Source organism: Crotalus tigris, unplaced genomic scaffold, assembly GCF_016545835.1.
Source record: "Crotalus tigris isolate CLP2741 ecotype Arizona unplaced genomic scaffold, ASM1654583v1 scf7180000024438.1716836, whole genome shotgun sequence".
In the NCBI taxonomy this organism is placed as follows: Eukaryota; Metazoa; Chordata; class Lepidosauria; order Squamata; family Viperidae; genus Crotalus; species Crotalus tigris.
The window spans coordinates 878,776-895,259 of record NW_024100607.1 but is presented as its reverse complement, the minus strand read 5'-3'; the positions used below and the strand labels follow the sequence as shown (position 1 = coordinate 895,259).

Here is a 16,484-nt window from a genome sequence, read left to right as displayed (position 1 = left end):
CAAAACTCACTTAGCAAATGTCTCACTTAGCAACAGAAATTTTGTGTTCAATTGTGGTCATAAGTCAAGGGCTACCTGTACAGTGAAAAGCAACTGAATCTATTAACCTCATTTTCCTAAATGCCTGTAGTATTTTTTAGGCAGTGGTGGGATTCAGATATGTGAACAACCAGTTTTCTGTGTGGATGCCGCTTCCAGAAGTCCATTCTGAGCCTGGGCAACAAAAAATTAGCTACCAGTTCTGCCGAAGTGGTGCAAACTGACTGAATCCCACCATTGTTTGTAGGGTATACAGTTTTGTATAGTATATACAGATGAAACTCGAAAAATTAGAATATCGTGCAAAAGTTCATTTATTTCAGTAATGCAACTTAAAAGGTGAACCTAATGTATGAGATAGACTCATTACATGCAAAGCAAGATAGTTCAAGCCGTGATGTGTCATAAGTGAGATGATTATGGCTTACAGCTCATGAAAACCCCAAATCCACAATCTCAGAAAATTAGAGTATTACATGCAATCAATAAAACAAGGATTGTACATAGAACAATATCAGACCTCTGAAAAGTATAAGCATGCATATGTACTCAGTACTTGGTTTGGGCCCCTTTTGCAGCAATTACTGCCTCAATGCGGTGTGGCATGGAAGCGATCAGCCTGTGGCACTGCTGAGGTGTTATGAAAGACCAGGATGCTTCAATAGCGGCCTTCAGCTCTTCTGCATTGTTCGGTCTCATGTCTCTCATCTTTCTCTTGGCAATGCTCCATAGATTCTCTATGGGGTGCAGGTCAGGTGAGTTTGCTGGCCAATCAAGCACAGTAATCCCACGGTCATTGAACCAGGTTTTGGTGCTTTTGGCAGTGTGTGCCTCTCCATTCTTCCTCCAGATTCTGGGTCCTTGGTTCCCAAATGAGATGCAAAAGTTGCTCTCAACAGAAAAGAGGACTTTGGACCACTGAGCAACAGATCAGTTCTGTTTTTCTTTAGCCCAGGTAAGACGCTTCTGACATTGTTGTTCAGGAGCGGCTTGACAAGAGGAACACGACATTTGAAGCCCATGTCCAGGATCCGTCTGTGTGTGGTGGCTCTTGATGCACTGACTCCAGCCTCAGTCCACTCCTTGTGAAAGTCCCCAACACTTTTGAATGGCCTTTTCCTGACAGTCCTCTCCAGGCTGTGGTCATCCCTGCTGCTTGTGCACCTTTTTCTTCCACACTTTTCCCTTCCACATAACTTTCTATTAATGTGCTTCGATACAGCACTTTGGGAACATACAACTTCTTTTGCAATTAACTTTTGAGGCTTTCCCTCCTTATGGAGGGTGTCAATGGTGGTTTTCTGCACAACTGTCAGGTCAACAGTCTTTCCCATGATTGTGATTCCTACTGAACCAGACTGAGAGACCATTTAAAGGTTCAGGAACCCTTCGCGGGTGTTAGCTGATTAGAGTGGGACACTTTGAGCCTAGAATATTGAACCTTTTCACAATATTCTAATTTTCTGAGATTGTGGATTTGGGGTTTTCATGAGCTGTAAGCCATAATCATCTCACTTATGACACATCACGGCTTGAACTATCTTGCTTTGCATGTAATGAGTCTATCTCATATATTAGGTTTACCTTTTAAGTTGCATTACTGAAATAAATGAACTTTTGCACGATATTCTAATTTTTCGAGTTTCACCTGTAGTTTGAATGATCAAATGTTGACCTATTATTATAACATTCTTCTGGTATATCTGTTGTATGAATTAGAAAGCCAATAGTTTTCAAATCTTTCAGTTTGGAAGTTGTGGATATTCTTTCTGCCATATTGCTAAGCTCACAGTTCACATCCTATCTAATCTGTCTCAGACCGTTATCCCAATTATTGTTCTTGTTAAATGAAGGCAGGCTCAATTTAATAGCAGTTTGGAGACATTTTAATTTTTTAGATGACACTTGTGCTGTGTTAACAAGTATATAACTGTTTCTGGGTATGTATTTGTTATTGCAGTTACTTGCAAATCTTTGTAACCTTGAACTCTTAGTACAGTAACTGCTTATCTAAGTTCTTATTAAGCTCATACTACTGCTGTCACCAGCTATCAAAACATTAGCTAATACTGGTACATGTTCTTGTCCTGGTTATTTGAAATCCCTGAAGGATGAAGAAGCTACTAATCTAAAGATATCAGACTGCTATTCTGAGTCTTAATGGTTTCTTTATTTAAAAGGGTGACGTAATCTATTCTAGACCACAAACAAAATAAAATTCTGTGACTTCAGTAAGCCATTCAGGTAATCAAAGTCTTTATTCAGACATACTCTTATGTAAATGGACATCCAGAAAAGCAACTATTATCTCAATTCTTCAGATGGGAACATCTGATGCCACCCATTATTGATCCTCTGACATAAGGAAAAAAAAAAAGGCTTTAAGAATCGGAAGAAATGTCCAGAAAGATTTCTAATGATTTCGACCAGGCTTCCTGCTTATAATTATTTACCTTGAAGCGTCCTAAGACTTAAGTAGGATTTAGGAAAGAGAACATTTTCCACCCACTGTAGAACTTCGAGTCCAGGATTCGAAAGGGGGAGGGTAGGGCGAGGATTCGACGCAAGAGAAAGCACAAGGCAGACGGGAAAATAAATAAGCACCCCCCCCCCCGCGCCTCAAAAGCGCGCGCACGCTCAACCACAGAGTCTGGGGACACACGGAATTTAGTCTGGCCCTTTTGGGCTTTAAGGCAACTTTCAGCGGTGGGTGGTCAGTTATCTCTCGCACGGGCTAGGAAAGGAACAACTCTTAAGAAAGGCTCCCACAATCGGAAACCAGCGGTCGCCCATCCGAAACTCTCTCTTGGCGGGGGGGGGGTGGTTGGTTGCGAGGCGTCCCGAGGAGACCGCGCCGGCCTTCCTTTTTTCACCGCCACGGGCGCGGGAAGAGACGCGGAGGGGGCTGGAGTGGTGTGGGCAGTGACGCGCCATTGCTGCTGCTGCCGCCGCCTCACCGCTCCCTCCTTCTGCTTCCTGCGTTGCTTTGCGGGGGCGGCCCCGCCTGCAGCTACTGCGCGGAACTTGCCTGGAAAAGCCGAAGAGCGCCCGAACCAGCCAGGAAGGGAGGGAGGAAAGTTGCTTTAGACTGAGGGACTTTTCTGCCCTCTCGGTTTCGCGATGTTGGGAATCGCGGCTGCTGGAATGACCAACAGGTAAGTCTGTCCCGAATGCATCTGACAGCGCCCGAGCTTTTCATTCATTGCAAGCATTCGGGTGAAATTCACCCTCCGGGCCGCCGTTCCTGCCTGCCCCCGTGGTCTTTCTGCTGCTTCTTTCCCGGCTACTTGGAGGAGAGAAACTGTAGGTTCCTTCTCTTCGTCTCTAATAACTTTCGGGAAGGCTGCATCCCCTTCCCTCCCGGGCGGAGAAAGGAGGGATGAGATAATCCCACCGCGCCCTCCTGCACCAGCTGCAGCACCGAGTGGAGGCGGAATCCAGGTTCTCCAGAGGGCGCGCCAAGGCGACGGAGGCTCCTGAAAAAAGGGTGGCGGGTGGCGGAGAGCTGTGCTGCAGAAGGGCTGGGGAGAGACGGAGTTGGGGGGGGGGGCAACCAAGGAAATACGCCGCCTGGGATTGGAGCAAATGGGAGATTTGTGCGTGTACAAGGAGTTGGTAAACTGAGAGTGCGGGCAAAATGGGGCCAAGAGAAGTTCTCTGGGGCAGTGGAGACAAGCCGGGAGACTGCCGAGGAGGGGGCAATATTTGGTATTCGTGGCGGCAGACACCTTATGTCAGACACATGGAAGAACCGTAAATAAGTTTAGAGCAGTGCTCTCCTGGGAAGGAGCCAGGCAGGCGATTCAGGAACTTTTCTTTTTTCCCCTCTTAAATTCGATGTGGCCGCAGATTGCAGGCAACGGTGAGGAAAGCCACGTTTACCTCAAAGAGGAATCTGTTGGGAGCCATGCGGTGGGCGGGGCAGAAGCAAGAAGTGGGTGGGGCCGAGATCAAAGACTTGTTGCTTTGAAGAGTCGTTCAATGCTCTCTTTATTCTTTTTAACCCAACGGAGTGTTGGGAATAAAATATTTTTCTTTTCAGTTTGGTGTACAGGTCCCTGACTTACGACCACAATTGAGCCCAAAATTTTTGTGGCTGTGAAACATTTGTTAAGTGAGTTTTGCCTCATTGTACAAACTTGCCAGAGTTGTTAAGTGAACCACTGCAGTTAAGTTAGTAACAGTGTTGTTAAATGAATCTGGTTTCCCCATTGACTTTGCTTATCAGAAAGTCACAAAACACATGACCTCAAAACATTGCAACCATCATAAATATGAATCAGTTGCCAAGCATCTGAATTTTGATCACATGACCATGGGGATGCTGCAACAGTCATAAGTGTGAAAAATGGTCATAAGTTACTTTTTCAGTATTTTCAGTCACTAAATGAACTGTTGTAAGTCGAGGACTACCTGCAGAGGTTAAAATGCCAAACTAAAAGCCAAGAGAGTGAGTTCTAGGGTGGCATTAATCATGAATGCCAGTTGGGTGACTTTGGGAGTCTCTCTCAGCCCAACTGTTGTTGTTACGGGGAAAATAAGGGACTGGAGTATTAGATATGTTCACTAATTTGAGCTCTGTATCTGCGCCAAGGTGGCGCAGCAGTTAGAGTGCAGTACTGCAGGCCACTTTAGCTGTGTTCAGCAGGTCAGCGGTTCAAATCTCACCGGCTCAAGGTTGACTCAGCCTTCCATCCTTCCGGGGTAGGTAAAATGAGGACCCAGATTGTTGGGGGCAATGTAAATATATATATATATATATATATATATATATATATATATATATATATATATATATATATATATATATATATATATATACATACATTGCTTATTGGTGTACACCGCTTAGAGAGTGCTTGCACTTAAAGCGGTATATAAGTCTAATAAATAAATAAATAAATAAAATATAAAATAAAGATATAGAAAATGAAAAAAGCTAAAGTACTGGGACTTTAGACTTCAAACAGACAAACACCTGCCACATAACATGCCAGATTTAACAATGTTAACAATAAGAAGGACAAGTCTGGATAGTGGATGTGGTAGCAGCTGGAGACAGCTGAATAGAAGAGAAACAACAACTAGAGCACCACTTGAACACCATTGGCATTGACAAATTCACCATCAGTAAATTGCAAAAGGTGGCTTTACTCGGAACAGCTTACATCCTGTGACAATATCTGTAACGGCATCAAACATCCAGATCTGCCTATTCCAAGTCCTTGGGAAGGACTAGATAGGTGGCCAAAAATGCCAACGCCAGTCTGAACATCTGGCTGACTGTGATGAACCATAATAATAAAAATAAATACTTAACAATGCAAAACTGAACCAAATGGAATGAAATGTACTATGTGAGGCAGTGTTTGTGAGAAAAAGATCATATTGAAAAATAGGGTAGATCAGCCACGGGGCTGCAGATTAAAAAAAAATATCTCACCATGGGAGAGGCTGTGGCTCAGAATGTTGGTGATTGCTCCATTCTCTGCCTTCCTCCCTTCCAATCATGTGACTCTGAGTGCACCCTACATTTTCATCCTGTCCTCCCAGTAGACAGACATGCACTAAGACAGAGGTCCCCAACCTTTTGGGCACCAGGGACAGGTTCTGTGGAAAAAGGTTTTTGCGCGGACTGGACAGGGCATGGTTTTGTGGTGCTGCCTGCATCCCAAAGATAGGGATTTGCTTGTTTGTATGAACCAGTTGCTGGCATGCTGCGACCCGGTACCAGTCCACAGACCGGGGGTTGGGGACCCCTGCACTAAGATTCAGTGTGAGGAGAGAGCAGACAAATGCAACATGATGCTTCACTACTAAAAAGAATAGGCAGATGCCTTTTATGGCCAGTGGTCTGCATGCTTTCCCTGCTCTGTTTCCTTCTCAAACCAATGCTAAAGGGAAGGGACAAATAGCTCTTCCAGGAGTCTGAACTGATTAATTGCATATGTTTTGAAGTTAGGTCAAGAGCTGAAGTGAAATTAGCCTGAGGGCTTCAGTTCTGGAATTCAGCAATGGATGCCAATTGACACATTCCTTTACAATGCAGCAAAATGTATACACTTAGCAAGCAGCAACGAACAGTTCCATGGCTGTCTTTATAAGTCTACCTCTGTGATATACATTTTTTCTAAACAGATTTTCTATCACATGCATACAGATAAAAATAATATATGAAATAATCTGTAAAATAAAATAACAGTAATATGTGAAGCAGCCAAGAGAACTGTTTCTGTGCACCCTACCCATCATGTGATTCTCTTTTGGGATATGCAAAACTCTTCTGACTTTTAAATTAAAATCATGAGATAAAGGAAACACAGTAAAAGTACTTTACCTCAAAACTCTATTCACTATAGTTTCCCCTATTTTTCCCCTTGCAAACTAAGATTGCTTCTACCAGCTTCATATATGTTTTCTTCTTTAAACTTCTTGTTTTTCTTTATTAGAGGATCTCATCAGTTTCCTCAGTCATGACTCTTCCCTTTTTTTAGACCATTCACCTTTTCTTTATATATTTGTTTTATAATTCAGTGCTCATGAATTCTCCTAATATATCTCAACATAACTCTTATATACTAATCACTCACTTTTATCCAATACCACATACATACATTATCCCACTGATGCACACTTTGTACTTTTGAATGAGGGAAACTTGACTTTATATTCTACTGCATGCACTTAGGTGCCTGATTCTCCCTTTATTCATTTAAATGGAAAAACCCATTTTCATTTCATATATCCATATAATATATCCCATATACTCAGAAAGCATATGAAGTCATTTGTAAGGGTCACTATTTGGTACTTCACATTCCTACCTGCCCAGCAAATAGTTTGCTGTAAGCAGTCCTGCAAATAAGTGCATCAAAGCTATTAGTCCACAATATTTGTTAACCCATCTAACTATAATTTTGGTACATGTAGTCCTCAACCTACAATAACCCATTTAGCAACCATTCAGTGTTACAATGGCATTGAAAAAAGTACCTGTGCTTTGGAACATTAGCATCCCCATGGTCATATAATCAAAACTTGAGCACTTATCAACTGGTATGCATTTACAATAGATAGATAACCTTTATTGTCATTTTTTATTGTAGATACAACAGCACACATTAAAAATGAAGTTTAGTTGCTTGCTCTCAAAGTGTATACATACATAACATATTTAAATGTACTATATACAACATATGTACAGACCTACACCATTACATATAAGTAACATATAAATATTAATCACTGTCCATCTTGAATATATAATAGAAGGAGGAAGTTTTAGAATTCAATAGTTGAAGCATCCCAGGGTCTTGCAGTTGCCATTTGATTTGCAATCTTCCCAGCAAGCTTCTGACAAACTCAATGGAAGAAGCCAGATTTACTTAACGACCACATGATTCATTTATCAACTGGATAAATTCACTTAACAAAATGGCAAAAAAGGTGTAAACCTGAATGTGATTCACTTAACTGCCTTGGTCAGTCCTAATTGTGTTTGTAGGACTATCTGTACATGGTTGAAATTATATATGCTCTCTCTGTACCGCTGCTCCCCACTGTCTATTGACTTTTCTTATTCAGCAGAACAGCTTTGATCTGTAATATTAATATACATAGTGGAAATTATTTTGGTAAAAACTTTCTGAATGACTTTGTTAAGTAAAATGGAATATTTAAACAGAGGTTTTCCATAAAGACAACATCCTATTCTTTGAACATTCTGAAACAAATGGGATCTGTTCAAATTTGGAAAAGTTTCAGACCCTCCCCTCCCTTCTCCTCCCCTCTCCTCTCCCCTCTCCTCTCAAAAGTATACATTGATCTGGTTTTCTTCTTTCACAAGATAATTTTCCCTAGCAAAAGTAGACATGGCAAGCAATCTGTTTACATTTCACATTTTGAAAGAAACTGAGCATTACATATAAACATAGAAAACTGACAGCGGAAAAAGATCTAATGGTCCATCAAGTATGCTCTTTGAAATATTTTGTTTTGTTTTTAATTTATATATTTTTAATTATTTTTTTAATATTTTTTATTTCTGTAGGATGATGGACATGCATTTATCCCAAGCATGTTTAAACTCGGTTACTGATGATTGGCCCATTACTTCCACTGGAAGTTGGTTCAAAGTGTTCACTATTCTTTCTGGAAGTAATACTTTCTAACATTACTTTTGAACTTTCCTCTTTTCAATTTGAGTTTATGCCCCTGTGTTCTTGATTTTTGCTTAATATTGAAAATACTGCTTTCTAGAACCTTATTGACACCTTGAATATATTTAAAGGTTTCAGTCATGTCACCTTTTCTCTTCTGTCCTTTAGGCTGTACATATTTTGTACACTGTTCCTGGATCCTTTGCAAACTGTATTATGCATGATTGATCCATACTTCATTAAAATATTAAAAGAGAGAGATTGTATAATAAAAGTTATAATATAGCATGTATGCTAAAAAGGCCTGTCATCATGCTTAAACCTACTTTGCTGTCAATAAAAAATGAAGTTGTAGGCTATAGATATAAATGTTACAACATCAAGGGTCATCTTGGAACTTTTACCTGCCCAAAGAAGAGGCACCTAGTATTCTTTTGTCTGACTTGAAAATGAGCTAAGAAGAGCTGCTACCAACTCATTGCAGGTGTCTCAGTAAAAATTATAGTATAGCAGAATATGTTTCCAGGATCAGCACTCCCATCAAATCAGCATATGGGAGATTTTTTAGAGATTTTCCAACATAAGATAAGATACTAAATCCCCAAAGAGTAAATGCTAAAGATTGTTATTTGTAAATTTGGCCATATATAATGAATTTTAAAATGAAATTACCGTGCCTCAGTTGAGCTCTAAATAGTCTCACTGGGCAGTTATTGGCTTTTCCAGATAGGAATTGTTGCGTACCCCATTTTTTAGGGGTAGAGGCTGTTTTATCAACCTAAGTGAAAAATACAGCCAACATCATTCAAACTGGGTTTATTTTAGTTCAGACGGAATTAAATCCAGACCGGGGGCCCTTTTGGGCTTTTAATTGCCTAATTAGCTTATATATTCACATTCCCAGGATCTACATAGCAAATCATCATCTACAGATGTTGTATGGTTAGAATATTTTCTTATGATATCTGTTTTTGCAAAACTAAATACAGTTTCTCCAGATCAGTGATGGCAAACCTTTTAGAGACCTAGTGCCCAAACTGCAACCCAAAACCTACTTATCTATCTTTGGGTGGGCGTGGCCCATTGGGTGAGTGTGGCCCATTGGATGGACATGACCCATTGGGTGGGCGTAGCTTCGGTGATAACAGCAGACTGGGTGGGACTAAAAAGTTCAATCAATACCAACTTTGTGAGATTTTTTTTCCTGCAAGAAGTTGAAATTGATTGATTGAACCTTTTTTTTTTTTGCACATGTCGGCGGAGGCCTAAAGTGAAAAGGTTTTATAAAACCCAGCTGAAGGCCTAGGACTGGAGTGATGGTGTGTGTGCCCACAGAGAGGGCTCTGCATGCCACCTGTGGCACGCGTGCCATAGGTTTGCCACCACGGCTCTAGATATATAGAGAGTGAGAACATTCAAAAGGTAACAAAGTTATATGAAATGACTGGTCTGTTTCCTAATATCATTCTTGCTCTGGATTAAGCATTGTATCTCAGTTCAATTGTGTTGTAGGTTTATGAAGATTCTCAGTCATCCAGGTCATGGTAGTCCCAAAGATGCTTCTTCAGGAGGCAACTGGACTTTGTTGTTATTCTTTGAAGACGTTTCGTTTCTCATCCAAGAAGCCAAATGGCCTCAACAACGCTCTAAAAGAGTGCAAATGACCAGCTGTCCACAAAGAATATAAATCTTTCCATTCCCCACCATCCAGTCAGAGCTGACGAAGCTTCTTGGATGACAAGCAAAATGTCTTCAAAGAAAAACAAGAAAGTCCAGTTGCCTCCTGAAGAAGCACCTTTGGGATTGTGATATAGATTGTTTCTTTTTCTCTTTGTATTGTTGTCATTGTTCTTGCAAAGGTCTTGGTTATGGACTCTTTACAATTAAGAATTCTAATTTTGAACTTACTAGCCTTAAATAGTTTGGACTTCCTCTGTTTGTGGATTATTATGACCTGTAACTGTCAGCAGGATTTGTTTCTTAATTATGCCATCATTTTGTCAAATATGAAAAAGTAAACAATGGAATTATGCTCCATTTCCCATTTTGTTTTAGTCCCACCTTTTGTGTTTTATTCACAGATAACTGATATAATATGTAATATGTAATATAACTGATTCACAAACAGACTGACTGATATAAATGAAGCATTAAATCAAATTTAGCCCTTAGTTACTTTGCATTAGCATGTTGCCTCCTGCTTTTTTATTTGTTTTTGGCTGCTGCATAGTAGTAAATTTAAAGCTATGGTATCAGCTAAGATGAAGCTGATTTTCAAAAATTTGCTAAAAGTTCAGGAAAAAGTGATCAGGTTAAAAGAAAGGAGTATAAAAGTCTGGATGAATGGGAGTTCTTACAGTGTGCGAACAATGGCTGTTTCCTGGTGCAATAGAATTCCAGCAGTCCTACAAAGGAATAGCAACAGGTTAATGAGGCAGAGCATGGGATTTTGGAGTTTAGTGCCGCAGCCTAGGCCAGCTTTCTGAAAGGTTTGTTTCCCTATTAACTGAAGCTGCAGGGCTGTGAAAGCCTCCACTAACATCGTTGGACTGCAGATGAGTTTGGAAATTGCTCTTGCCTTATTCTTATTTCTTTCCTTTGCTTCAGGAGAGAAGCAACTAGGGCTCTCATCTACCGTACCTTTGTGCAGCCCTTGGCCTTCTTTCCAAAACTGAATGTTAGCAATTAGCTTGGATTTCTAAATAAGAGTGAGAGTCTCCCAGTAGTCTTCTAGGCACAGAAGAAGAGAGGCCCTACCGTGTTTTGCCCAAAATAAGACCTATTCTGAAAATAAGACCTAGCTTGATTTTTACGCATGCACCTCATATAAGCCCTACCCCCAAAATAAGCCCTAATTAAGACCCACCCACTCCATCCCACCATCTGGTTGCACGAGGTGGGATGAGGCGCAAGCATAAAAATCAAGTTAAGGTGGAGTGTAGGGTGGAGCTGCCCACGTGCCCTGCACCCGCTTACCTCAGAACCGCTGCAGCCAGGTCTCCCGCACCCTGATACTTGCCTTGTGGCGGTGGCACCAACAACCCCGTCCAGCAGGGGCCACTCACCACCGCTCACTGGCAGAGGCCTTGAAGGCAAAATGAAGACCATGGGTGATGCCCGCATCAATCCAGATCTCCGTTCTGGGCTGCAAAGGCCTTTCCTAAAGGCCTCTGCCAGCAAAACGGAGGCTAGGGGCGATACACACAAGCGACAGCGAACGGCCGCAGAAGAAGCAGGCTGGCGGCAATCACGCAGATTTCTGCTGAACAGGGCTGTTGAGGCCGCCATCGCGAGATGAGACAGTGGGGGGGGGGGAAATACATCCCCTGAAAATAGTTTTGTGGAGTGAGGGAGATTTGGCTGTCAGGTCCAGAAAAAAATATCTTCTTTCTCTAAAGCAATGGAAATGAAATTTTGAAGTTCTCTGCATTGTGAGCCCTCCCTTTTCTTTTTCAACAACACTTTTGGAATTATGATACTATGGTGCATGAGGATTAGGATGTTGATTGAAAAAAAACAACAATTCATGTGACAGTAAATGATGCCCCTGTAGAACTTCAGGAAATAAGTATGTGCAGACTTTGAGTTTATGTTCAGAACAATCTCTAACTAAAGGCTCCGAACAAACTAATAAAGAGAATTTTAAGAAAAGAGATTAGAGAGTGGTAAGGATAATGTCACATTGCTGCTTGTATAACCAACTTGAATCCTGTGGGATCATGCAGGGATCATGAGACTCTCTATGACAGAAAGAAACTTTGAATGTATCTCCTTAAGCTGGGAATACATCCCATGGCCTTGGAGTTGTGCCAGAGAACGTCCTTTACTGTCTACTAGATAGTCAATTCCATAACAACTGATGGATCTTCAAAGGTTCCTTTTCTGCTGATCTAAGTATTGAGGCAGGTTCAAAGCAGGAGAGGTGGTTCTGCAGATAGATTTTAAGCAGTAGTATCAATGCTTTGAATTGTGCCAGGGAAGCGGTTGATACAAGCAGCATATTATCTCCATACTTTGCAGTGGTGAGCAGCTTAATTGATGCAGTTTTATTAACTGCAATTTCTGGGTAGCCCCAAATAGAGCTAATTGTAAGGTGACCAACTTTTTTACAATGAAAAGGAGGACACAAATTGAAGAAAAAAATATCATAAATAAAAGAAACATTTTATTCATTGCAACAATAATACAGAATACACTATAATATGATAAATGCATAATAAAAACCATTTGTAACAATAACATTTTATATTTTAATTATGCTTACATGCCATGCCCCCGCCCGCAGCCACTTCACCAGCACTGCGGCCCTGTCATGTAGAGCGGGCCCCATGGCTCCCAGAGCACCAGCTGTGCCGGCTCCAGCCCCGTTGGGCAGCCCACCGTCAACACACCCCACCTGCAGTCACCCCGCTCACCCTGCACAGCCCTGTGTAGAGCAGGCCCCACGGCTCCTACAGCACGGGGGGCAGCCGGCCACCGCCGCTCCTCACACCCCCGCCCGCAGCAGCCCCGCTGCCTCTGCCTCTTGCACCCGCAGCCATTATTGCCCTAGCAGGGCCGAAGATCAAGAGAAGTTACCGTGGCATCGCCGCCCCAGTCTCCTCCAGGTATTTTTGGGACTAACTAGGAGATGGTGTAGTTGGAAACCAGGGAGGGGTGCAAGTTCCTGCCAATTCATGTGCAAAGTTTGCCGGCCGGGTGTTTTGTTGCGCTCAGCAGCAATTCCTATTGGCTTTCGAAAGTTGCAAAAGTTGAAAAAAAAAAAACCATCAAAAAAGGTGTTCTGAGCGTTCTATGAGAAAAAAAAGCTGTGCAGATTAGTCTTCAAATATCAGAAAGGAGGACATGTAGGAGGACACTTTTCGAGGGAGGACAAAACTTAAAAAAGGAAGACTGTCCTCCCTAAAGGAGGACGGTTGGTCACCTTACTAATTGCAATAGTTGAACTGGATTCCAGTCAAGGTGTGAGTAACTATTGGCATGTCTGGCTCTTTCAACAAGGGTTGTATTTGGCACATTAACTGTAAATGTACAAATGCAGACACAAACTTTTTTTGAAAAGGGATGTTGAATCTCTAGTTCCTCACTTTGAAGATAAGGTATTTAAGATGATAGGCGGAGTGTTGATGAAGGCAGTTGAGCAGTGATATGAAGCTTTGATTGTATAATTTTATAGGTCTAAATTAAACATTTTGTACTTTGTCTCAGCCGTGGCTTTTTCTAACCCTAACATATGCAGGAAGTCATTGACAGTCAAATCAAGATCTATTGGTTTATTCCAAGAAGAGACTATTTATCAGCCATGAAAAACTAGACAAAGGATCAGTTGTTTAAGGTAGCCCAGAAAAGAAGCATAAACCATAAACACTACCTTTACTGTAAACAAAACAAAAACAATACTGCAGTAACAAAATTTTGCAGATTCTGTAAGCTTTCCTCCCCCACCATAACTTTTACTTTCCATCTAGGGAGATGCTCAGAAAACCTTCTGAGACACTTTCCATCCCTTTTCCTTCTGTGGACTGAGATATCTTTTGCATGATGTTGTCTAGTCTGTAGCTCTTCCTCCTGTCTCCCAAGGTCATTCTCACATACCATTACAACTGATGAGATGACACTTAAAGAATATAACCATGTTCATTTAGGAATAAATGATTTCCGACTTTATGTTGCAATAATAATACTAGCATCAACCTAAATAGAGTGGGGACAGCAATAGGATAGCAGGAGCAATGCCTTATAATGGGTCCCCAACCCCTGGGCCAGTCAGCAGCCCTTTGGGAACTGGGCTGTACAAGTGGTGTGTGATTTTGTGAAGCTTCATTTGTGTACATGCAGGATTAGGTTGCGTGTGGGGAAACCATCCCCTCCCCAACCAGTCCCTCCCCCCATCACTGCTGTCGGTCTGTGGAGCCAGAAAGGTTGGGAACTACTGCCTTATAAAAAAAGAATTGATTTGTGGGCCAAGGTCATGTATATATAATTCCCATTTGGTAAAAAAATTGCTTAAAATTTAAGTTTTAAATTTACTTAAAACTTAAATAATAAGAGGGCCAAAATATATCCCTGCTTAACTCCCTAAAGTATGGAGATAGGACTCATCATGTTGCCATTATGCAAGTAATTGTTTTTGTAATTGTAATTGACTTAATTTTGTTGTGAGTTACACAATGACAATAAAAATATTCTATTCTATTGATGTGTATAGAAGTGTTTTCCTAAAGCATTATTATCAACTGAAGAAGCAACCATCTACAGATGAGGCTGCTAATTTTCTCTTCAATTCACAGGGAAGTGAGGCAAAATCTAGTTTCAAGTCAATGAAGGCAGCTTAGAGAGATCCCCTGTGTGAGGTTGGAGCAGATATGCCAGATGATATAGTGTTATACTCTGAAGAACAGTTTGGTAGTCTGATCTTAAACCTTGTTCAGTTGCTGAGACTTTTTCTTGGCGCATCTAGTGAATAAGTTTAAGATGTTTGTTTGTTTGTTTCTTTAATTTGTTCATTCAATTTCTATATCCACCTACTCAATCAAGTGACTAATATAGTCACCCTTTTTTGGGATAGCTATTACGGTGCAGTGGCTCTACTGTTTGATTATCAATAAGGACTTGTTAAATTGAGTACTGTAAATAAAAATACCAATATAGTAGCTCTCCATTTAGAGTTTATTTTAGTAGCTCTGGAGAGATCAATTCTCCTCTGGCAAGTTCACCATTTTTTTGTTGGACAGAAGGTTTAAGAACCTCTGGAGTGCAGACTAGAGGCCTGGCAGGAAAGCAATTAAGGAAAGATATGTATACCTCCAAGACTATTTGTTACATTCAATAAATCATTGAAGTGAGAATTAGAAAGTTCCATCTCACCACTGTCAATTGTTACATAAAAGAAGATGGAAAGACTATAGGGAAACTTTTTATGAATGGAATTACAGTATAGTAGAAACATTAGAGAGAATTCAGCGAGTGTTCAGGAGATGAGTCCATTAGAAAGGTACAATAGCTGTGAAATAGGAAAATACTTGGTGCAGATGAAGCACTGATTCTTTTTCTGCGGAACAAATCTGCAATAAGTGAATTTGGAAAAACAAGGTGGTTCAGAGTAGGAAAATTGCATATTATCCCCATCTTTGTCTAATCTATATGGTTTGAAAAATAAAACTACCAAGGCAAAGCTAGCTGATCTCATGCTAAAAGAGAACCATTGTATCAACAGAGGTCAATTGCCTCACAGCATCAAATAAATATCTAAATGTTCATTGACTTGGAAAGGCAGGAAAAAAGATCCTGGTATTTTCTTGGTCTCAAAAATAGTGCTCTTGAGACATCTCAGGAAGAATTATAAATTTTCATCAGACAGATCAAGATGGTAAACATTTGTCCATTTAATTTACATTTTTAATTTATCACTGTGTGTGTGTGTGTGTGTGTGTATTCTGTGATTTTCATGTTAAAAATACTAATTTTTGGAGAACATGACACAGTATGAGAAATATGAGAAAACTATGTTATGTCTTAAAATGGATTCAATTATTGAGTTACCTCTGAGCCTAGAATGAGGGATGCATTATTTGAGCATGAAACTGTATGTTTTTGAAATACATTTTAGTATGAATATTGTACATTGAGTCCTGCTTTCTGTCTGAATTGGCTATTGCTGAAAATCTTTCTTGTAATTATACCAAAGATTGATTGCAGTTAAAAAGAGAAATTACAGCACTGAAGACAAAAATTTGGATAAAAATTTCTGTGAAACAGCCCAGATCTTACAATGAGAAATCAGTTAGGAAAGACTATCTCATTATTCCAGGTTTGTATGTTGCATTGGAGGCCAGGTAAATAAAGGATTTGAAGTTACAGTACATAGTCCAAAGGAGCTAGTTATTGATAACATATGGCATTCACATATTTGAGCATGTTTTCCAGATATAATGTACAATTTTACTAAAAAAAAGATGTGTTAAGATGCCGTTTCAGTACTATGAAAAATCCTTAAGATCTTTTTGGTATTAATATTCATATAAATAATTAATGTGCTATAGCCAATGTAGTCATTTTGCTGGCTAATTACTCCCAGAGAAATGGTGAAATATGATATTATATAGTAAAAATGCAGAACTCATGTTTTGCTGATAATTAACTTTAGCTAACATTGATACAAAGACCAGGAGTATCAAGGTATTCCACCTTATGGGAGCACAACCAAAATAACAACATTCATACACTGGGTGCACTTCTCAACATCACCATACAAGAGTACCTGTAAATACCAGGTGCCAAAGCATA

At 40.4% G+C, this 16,484-nt stretch overlaps 1 protein-coding gene across 2 annotated transcripts in view; it reads left to right on the top strand.

Annotated features, from left to right (window-relative positions):
• Positions 1 to 3,014: 3,014 nt before the first annotated feature.
• Positions 3,015 to 16,484, top strand: part of LIMS1 (LIM zinc finger domain containing 1) — a 99,201-nt gene continuing 85,731 nt past the window's right edge. Inside the window, exon 1 of one of the 2 annotated variants that reach the window (XM_039331796.1) lies at positions 3,015 to 3,194. In XM_039331796.1, coding sequence (XP_039187730.1) covers positions 3,160 to 3,194 — 35 coding nt within the window. In that variant the 5' untranslated portion in view covers positions 3,015 to 3,159. The remainder of the gene's footprint in view (positions 3,195 to 16,484) is intronic. The other variant, XM_039331797.1, reaches the window with a different exon arrangement.